General features: G+C 55.0%; 1 protein-coding gene across 4 annotated transcripts in view; it reads right to left on the reverse strand.

The window, feature by feature from the left end:
• Positions 1 to 7,870, reverse strand: part of SHANK3 (SH3 and multiple ankyrin repeat domains 3) — a 445,396-nt gene extending 437,526 nt beyond the window's left edge. For all 4 annotated transcript variants that reach the window (XR_009764300.1, XM_061637962.1, XM_061637959.1 and 1 more), the window contains exon 1: positions 7,651 to 7,870. Coding sequence is in view for 3 of the 4 variants with exons in the window: in XM_061637962.1 (XP_061493946.1) it covers positions 7,651 to 7,713 (63 nt within the window). In the remaining variant the exon portion in view is untranslated. The remainder of the gene's footprint in view (positions 1 to 7,650) is intronic.
• Positions 7,871 to 8,115: the final 245 nt, after the last annotated feature.

Below are 8,115 nucleotides of genomic sequence, written 5' to 3' on the forward strand. Positions count from 1 at the left end.
CGAAGGTGCAAGATGCACCTCTGTAGGGGGCAGGGGGGCAGTCATCCAGGGTCTCAAGGGGTCTTAGACCACTTACTTTTTGGGAAGCAGGGGCACAGCAGGGTCCCTATGTCTCCAGCATCCTATGAGCCAATCAGCATGAAAGGGGAGTGGGTTAACCACTGTGAAAACTCTTCAAACATGCTTCCTTGTCCTTCCCTGCTTGCTGGAGCCAATCGGAGTGAAAGGAGGGGAGTCAGCCACTGAGAAGACTCTTCTCAGTGGCTAACACGCTCCCCTTTCACGCTTATTGGTTCTAGGGATTTCTCTTGTTATGGGAGAAGACATTAACGAGGGTCTCATTCTCAACCCAGCAGAAGAAAAGGGGCAGGGGGCGCGGCTTTGACTAACATGAAGGGAGTGTAGCCCAGTGGGGAGGAGAGCCTGGCTGGGAGTCCAGAGTCTTTGAGTTCAAATCCCCGCTTGTGTCTCCTGGGTGTCAAGGGCCAGCTAAAGATCACCCCGCAGGGAGTGGCCTAAGCCCCTCCCCTGCAGCCCCTCCTCCAACACACCCCAGAACGCCCCTTTTTCAGGCCTTATGCTGGCTTCCGCTGGCTCCCCTTCCACCAGGCTGGGCTTTCCTGATGGACTCCTGGCTGAACTGGCAGCGTCCTGCTGGGGGAAGGGGCTTCTGCCCACAGAGCACGGCTGAGCCATGTCCACTACACCCAACTCCCCTCAGCCCAGTGCAAATAGCCTTTGGATTTAAGGTCCACAGGGCAGTGGAAGATCAATTAATACTGTAGGATTTTGCATGGTTCTTCAAAAAGTTTTACTTGGCCTGGGACCATAGGGATGGGATTTTTGTAAACCTTTCCTGCTCATTCTGTTTCCATGGACAAAAGCTGCCCATCCTGAAAGCAGCTAATTGGTCACTGGGCAAAAACACAGGTATTCTATAGGCAGCCATGGACAAATGGAAGCTTGAGCGGGAGGGGGAATGTTTTACTCATGAATATGATGGGAGGGGGGAAATGGGTTCCACCACCCTCCCCCAGTTTTGTGAGCCTTCCTCTGTTCTATATAACACCTGCCCCACCTCTCTTTGCACTCCACTCACCCCGAGCCCAGCACCTCAGCATCACTCTGGGCCGCTTCCAACGCTCCCCTAATATCCAGCACAGCCCTCCGCCTCCTTTCCATTTCTGCCTTGTTTGCTGCTTTCCAGGACCCAGGCTCACTTCCTTTAGCGTGACCTACATTCAGCATTCCTAGACGGACGCCCCTGCACTCACTCAGCTCTTACCAGGATGCCAGCGGTGGCTCCAGAGTGGCCAGAAAGGGCAGCGGGACACCTCTCAGGCCTTGCTGTCTGTCTCTGCTCACCAAGTGTGCAAGAGCCAAGTGATAAGACCATGTCTCCAGGACTGATCATGGCTTCCACAGCACAGCTGCTTATGCACATTAAAAAAAATCATGAACTGCACACTGTTGGAACTTGTCGAGAGTGATTCCTATTGCTTGCATCCATTCTCACAATCACCACAACACAACTTTACTGTGGATATCAGCCCTAAAGTAATAAGACACGCAGATCTGTCTGAAGAAGCACCCGTAGAAAGAGTTGGAAAAGCCCAACGGCCACAAGGATTGACTGGAGATAGCCCTGCATTCTGTCTCCGGCAGTGAACAGTCAGATGCCTCTGGGAATCCCTCAAGTAGGGCATGAGGACAACAGCCCTCTCCTATTAGTTTGGCCCTAGCATCTGGCACTAAGGTATACTGCCTCTGAACATGGAGGTTATGCTTAGCTACCTATTCAGCAGCCCTCGCCGTCCAGCCTCTTCCACAGCCACCCAAGTAGGCAACCTTTTCTCCCATGCACACCACAAGCTAGAGACCAAAGACATTATATTTTCAAAAAGTGTGCACAGAGCAAATCACTCCAGAGGAATTGTGTGCACAAACCACCCGCCACAAAGGAAAGCGAAAAGCTCTCAGGGGTCATTGGCCAGTCTGAGCTAATGAGAGAATAATTCTCCCGCTCCCAGATATGGCAGTCACTTATGCCCTGGGCACTGCCCATTCCCCGTGCCATCAACGCAGTGCACGTTGCTTCCAGCTGCTGCAAGCGCATGGATGCAAGCAACAGCCAGGATGCTGCCAGCCCAAACCGCTTCTGTGGAAGCTTTCCCCAGCCTGGTCCCCTGCAGAAGTTTTGGACTACAACTCCCATCATCATACGGCCATGCTGCCCAGGGCTGACGGGAGCTCTAGTCCAAAATAGCTGGAGGGCACCAGGATGAGGAAGGCTGCTCTGGAGGATCTGCCTGCACAAGAGTCCCTCCAATGCTTCACGATGATTTGCCTGCGGGGGAGAAGGTGTTTCATGCTCCAAGCCGGCAACGAGCATGGTACCAGCGGACGCCTTTCCAAGGGTCTCGCCAGAGCAGAGTGGAGGCAGCGGCTGGCACAGTTCTCTTGCTCCCCCCCCACTCTGATGTCACTCCACAGCCTCGCATGCATGCTAAACATCTGGCACAGCATCCCACTCTGCCCCCAGCTGATGCCACCAGCACATCCTTCCCATCCACCTCAGCTTTACCCAGGGGTGCAGCAGGAAATAACCTCAAGGCAACAGAGCCACACACACACCCCAAATCTGGAAGGGAGGCAGGCAGGCAGGATCCCAACCCCGGAGTCCTCAGGGAATCTTAGATGCCTGCTGGTTTGGATGCCCAGAGAGCGAATCAGCCAGGAATCCCCACACGTAGGGGTGGGCAGCACACTGCATGCCCCAAGAAGCCTCAAACCTGTCACCCCCAAACAGTCACACCCAGTCTCAGGAACGCAGGAAGCTACCTCAGACCCTTGCTCCATCTAGCTCAATACTGCCTGCACTGACGGGCAGCCGCTTTCCAGGATTTCACACAGGGCTCTCTCCCTGGGAGAGATTGGAGCTGGGACCTTGTGCATGCCAGGCAGACGCTCCGCCATTGAGCTATGGCCCTTCCCAAATAGGACCATGGAAGGCACCTTATACTGAGCCAGACCCACTGGTCCACCGAGCTAGGTATGTCTACACTGACCGGCAGCCACTCTCCAGAGGTTCAGGCAGGAGTCTCTCCCACCATAGTGCATCTGTGTTGGAATTACTTTTTAATATGCTTTTTTAAAAAATACAATGTTTTTAACCATTTTTTAAATATGTTTTTAAAGTTTTTTTTAAATTGTTTTTAAAGTTCTTTTGTTTTAATGTATTTTAAGGTCAGTTTTTATGATGTTTTGATGTTTTTTAGCGCGTTTGTTTTCTGCCCTGGGCTCCTGCTGGGAGGAAGGGCAGGATATAAATCAAATAAAATATAAACCATACCTGGAGTCGCCAGGGATTGAACGTGGGACGATCTGCATGCAAGGCAAATATGTTACTCCTAAGAAAAGTGTTGGCTCCTAAGGGGGGAGGTTCTGGGTGCCAAATCTCCACACCCACTGACTAGACTAGATGACTTCTGGATTACCAGCAGAAGGAGGCTGGCTAGCATTCATCGATGACAAGGAAATTACACTCTGCATACCCTCAGAGGCACTCTCCTCTGCTACGACTTCAGGTCTCCCAGGGCTATCTCATGGCACTGAAATCTGGTTCAACAGGAAAGGTTAAGGACCTCACTCAGCTTGAAGCTATGGGGGGGGGGGAGCCATCCCATGAATGCAAGGCTTCACCAAGAAAAGCTGCAGGAACCGCTCTTGGTGTCCCCTCCCACCACCTGCAGCTTGCATGCCCACCTTCTCCTCAGTATTTTGCTTGCTTACTTACTCCATACAGCAACCAGAGAGTTTAGTTTTGCAGTGGAGAACCAGATAATTTGGAGGGGCAATTCCACCCCCACTTCCACCACCAGCAGACACCCAAAGATGCTACCCAAATTTTTGCCCACAAAATTGCCACTTTTGATGGGGAGTGATGGCAGGACCCAGTGGCAAATTTGTCAACAGGCCCCCTTGTCATCCAACCCCAAAGTGATGAAAGTTTTCCCCCTCCTTTTGCCCCCCCCCAGGGCAGGGTGGGGAACCTGTGAGCCTCCAGATGTTGTTGGGGGACTACAACACCCATCACACCTAATAGTTGCCTAAGGCTGATGGGAGTTTGAGTCCAGTGTCATCTGGAGGGCTGCAGGTTCCCCACCCTTGTGCACCCATCCCCAGACAGTCACCAGCTCCAGCCCCTCTGAAGACTGGACACATAGCTTAGCCTCCAAAACCTTTTTCATGCACCCAAATCCCTCTCTCAGCCAAACATCCCAATTCTCCATTACTTGTCACAACCCACCTGGCCCACCCCACACGCGGCCCTTAACCACACGTTCTTCCTTTTGGCCACAAAGCCAGTGAAATGGCAAACTCCACACTCTGCTCCGCTTGCTTGCCACACTCCGTGAGGCAGGAAATGTGGGGAAAGAAATGTAAAGAAACAAAACCTTCCTCTTCCAACAAGCCTTTTAAGTAGAGACCTTATGCCAGTCTGTGTCTGTGTTGGAATTGCCTTTTAAGATGCTTTTAAACCTTTTTTTTTTTTAAAGATGTTTTGTTTTAACATATTTTTCAGGATGTTTTGTTGTAATATATTTTAAAGTCTGTTTTTATGATGTTTTAGAGTTTTTGTCAGTGCTTTTGTTTGCCACCATGGGCTCCTACTGGGAGGAAGAGAAGGGGGTTGGACTTGATGGCCTTATAGGCCCCATCCAACTCTACTATTCTATGATTCTATAATATAAATCTAGTAATAAATAAACAAAACAAGACAAAATGAATAAAATGGCAGGAGAGGCAGAAGCTGCTGTGCTGTCAGGTCAGCCTCTCAGCACTAATAAGGGCTAGCATTGTTTCCTTGCCTGAAGAGGGCTCCCTAATTTGTGTGGAGGGTGGCTGTGATGCTGTGCTGAGGGCTCCCAAACGGCCTGAGAAGGCTGCATGTCTCACAACCCTCCGCAGACCGGTCTGGACGTCATCGCCTGCAACGTCTGCTCCTCCACCCACCCTGTTCCAAGATCCCCACTGATCACCTGCAGCTACACCCGCACTCTGGAAGAGAGCATTGGGGCAATGTGGAGTGACGAGAGGGCGAGCTGCAAGACAGCAATAATAATTGCTCTGGCCTACCTTGCAAGGCTGTTGTAAGAGTTGCTGTGATATAACATAAGCGCTTTGGACACTAGGAATGCAATTATGTAAATGCTCAGGGTTACTCTTGTTAATCATGGAGGCCATTTCCCCACTTCCTTTCTCACTTGACAAAAAGAGGAAAAGAGAAAATATTTCTGCCTCTCCCACCTTCCTGGGGGGCAACCATTTCAATGCCCTCATAGAACCATAGACTAGTAGAGCTGGAAGGGGCCGATAAGGCCATCAAGTCCACCCCTTGCTCAATGCAGAAATCTAAATCAAAGCATTCCCGACAGATGGCTGTCCAGCTGCCTCTTGAAGGCCTCCAGTGTCGGAGAGCCCACCACCTCTCTAGGTCATTGGTTCCATTGTCGTATGGCTCTAACAGTCAGGAAGTTTCTCCTGATGTCCAGTCGAAATCTGGCTTCCTCCAACTTGAGCCCATTATGCACTCTGGGACCTCTTCACCCAATAAGCCAAATGCAGCATGTCATAGCAAAAACCTCACCACCTCTTTGCAGCACAAGCCTGGCCATCCCACACCAGTCGAAAGAGAAGAGGATCATAACAGCATTTCCAAATTATGCTCACGTTGAGGCTTTGGAGAGCCCCCAGTGGAAGGGAACTGCCTCAGCAGCAAAGCACCAACCAAGGATCCCTTGAATGAATCCCTGCCTTCACCAGTTCACCCTGCCACCCACCCCTGGCACGCCCCCACTGCTGCCACCACCACTGCAAAGTGCACTCTTCACTCTCATCCTCATGGGAACTGCAGGCGATGGGATGGCAACTTCTGCCCCCCAGCAGAGGTCACAAGCAGGCCCCAGGGAGAAGTCCTGCGTGGCAGGGGGTGGAGGTGGGCAGGAGTGGGCAGGCGCCAGGCAATCAAGTGGCTGCAGGAAGAGCTTTGCTGAACAAGAAAGGATTTGAGGAGGGGCCGACTGAGGGTGGGGGGGAGAGCCATTCTTTCCATACCTCCTTCCCAAAACACCTCTGCTCTCCTCTCCCATCAGGCTATGCACCAAAACCACCAACGCCTCCCCCCCCCCCGCATTTAGATTTACAGCCTCATTTGCTTGGCTGCCTCTCCCAGGTGAGTTCCAGGGAGCCCACCTGAGGGCAGCGGCAGCAGAACCCTGTGGAGAGCAGCACTCTCCGGAAGCCAAGCCAAGGGGGGAGCAGGGATGAGGAGGGGGTCTAGGGCAGCCCCCACCCCACCCCACTCCTCACCACCCATCCTGGCTGCATCAAGATCCACACACATCCTGCCCCCCAATACCAAACCTTCTCCTTCCTCATCTGTGGCCACCCCAGCCCTGGGGCTGCTCTGCAAAACCATGGTGCCAAGAGAAATTCAGCCCCGGGCATTGGTTTGGGACAGAGGAGAGCCTCCCCCCCACCCACGGAGGGGGCCCGAGCTGTTTTCCCCACACACATCCCCTAGCACATGAATGTCAAGCCTCTGGGATTTGGCGGTTTGAACCAGTAGAGCCCCACAGAACGGAGGGCTCAAAGTTTGAGGCACCCTCTGAGGCCAGTCCACAGGGTCACTGGACCCACTGCCAGCTCCTTGGAACCTTGGCGCCGTAAGCACTGTTGGAACCCCACGGAATGAACAAAGAAACCCCGAAGCCAGAGACGATTTCTTAGGGTGCCCCTCAGCGCCTTCAAGGCCCCCTCTTTACATTCATAAGACACACTGAAGTAGCTCCTTCAAAATGCTCAGAAAAAGCTTAAGAAGTCCAGCCCCCTCCTCAAAAACCAGGAGCCCCCCCCCGCTCTCTGTAGCGGGACACCTTCCACACCCACGCCCCACTTTCAGAAACTCTTGAGGGCACCCAGCCAGAGCCCCCTTCGGGACAGAAGTGGGGGTGGCTGTTGGCCCCTCGGGAGAGCAACGGAGCAAGGGTCAGCCCCTCTCCCCCCCTCCCAGTGCCGCCCCCCCTCCTGCTTGGACTGGGAGGGGTCTCTCCAGCGTGCCCCCACCGGCTCTTCGTGAGCCACACAGACACAAGCTGGTACTCCAGGAAGAGAAAAGCAGCCCCCTCCCCTGCTCCACCCTAGACTCCCCATCGCCGAAACCGCCCTCTGGGTGGGGGGCAGCCCCTTGCCCACGCTGCAGAGCACCCACCTGCAAGAGTGGCACCTGCAGGGCTGAGGGGGGCCCCGCCAGGAGAGCATGGAAATGCTCGCGGGGCTGGTCACTCCCCGCCCCCGCCCCCCAGCCCCCTCCCGAGACTGCAGTTGCCACGGAAAGTTTCGCCAGCCGGCAGCCGAAGGCGACGAGGCGCCCCCCTCCTCTTCCTCCTCCTCCTCCGACTCGCCTCCGGCCGGCCGGCGACTTGCGCCTCTCTGGCCTCGCGGGTCTGGCCCCCAAGGGTGCCCCGCTGGGTCGCTCCAGAGCGCCGGGCCAAGGCAGGCGAGGCGCCGGCGGCAAACCTCCGCAGCCCGGGCAGAGGCAGGCAAACCTGGCACGGCCGCGGCCATCGGGCGCTCGGCGCTACTCACCGTTTGCTGGAGGTCTGGGATGCCGATGCGAACGACAAGGGCATTGGGCGCCGGCTCGTCCATCCGCCCCGGCGGCGAGGCCAGCTTGTCGGTGCAAGGGCCGGTGCCGGCGGCGGCGGGGGTCCTGATGGTATCATACAGGGTCTCCTCCTTGAGGCTGCCTTCCGCGCTCTCCCCGGGCTCGCCGTTGAAAACGCAGGGCCGGCGCTGGAGGAGCGGCAGCTCCTCGCCCTCCTCCTCCTCCTCCTCCTCCTCGCCCTCCTCCTCCTCCTCCTCCTCCCGATGCTCCCGATGCTGCTGCTGCTGCTGCTCCGGAGTCGCATGGTTGCTGTTCGCCGGACTGAGAGACATGCTCTGTGCGCCAGAGGAGTCTGCGGCCAGGAGCGGGCGTGAGAGTGGGCGAGGGGGAGAGCAAGCACAGTGGGAGAGTGGGCAGGACGACTAAGGAGCGCACATCACACGCCT

The sequence above is a fragment of the Rhineura floridana genome, chromosome 8 (assembly GCF_030035675.1).
Source record: "Rhineura floridana isolate rRhiFlo1 chromosome 8, rRhiFlo1.hap2, whole genome shotgun sequence".
Lineage (NCBI taxonomy): Eukaryota > Metazoa > Chordata > Lepidosauria > Squamata > Rhineuridae > Rhineura > Rhineura floridana.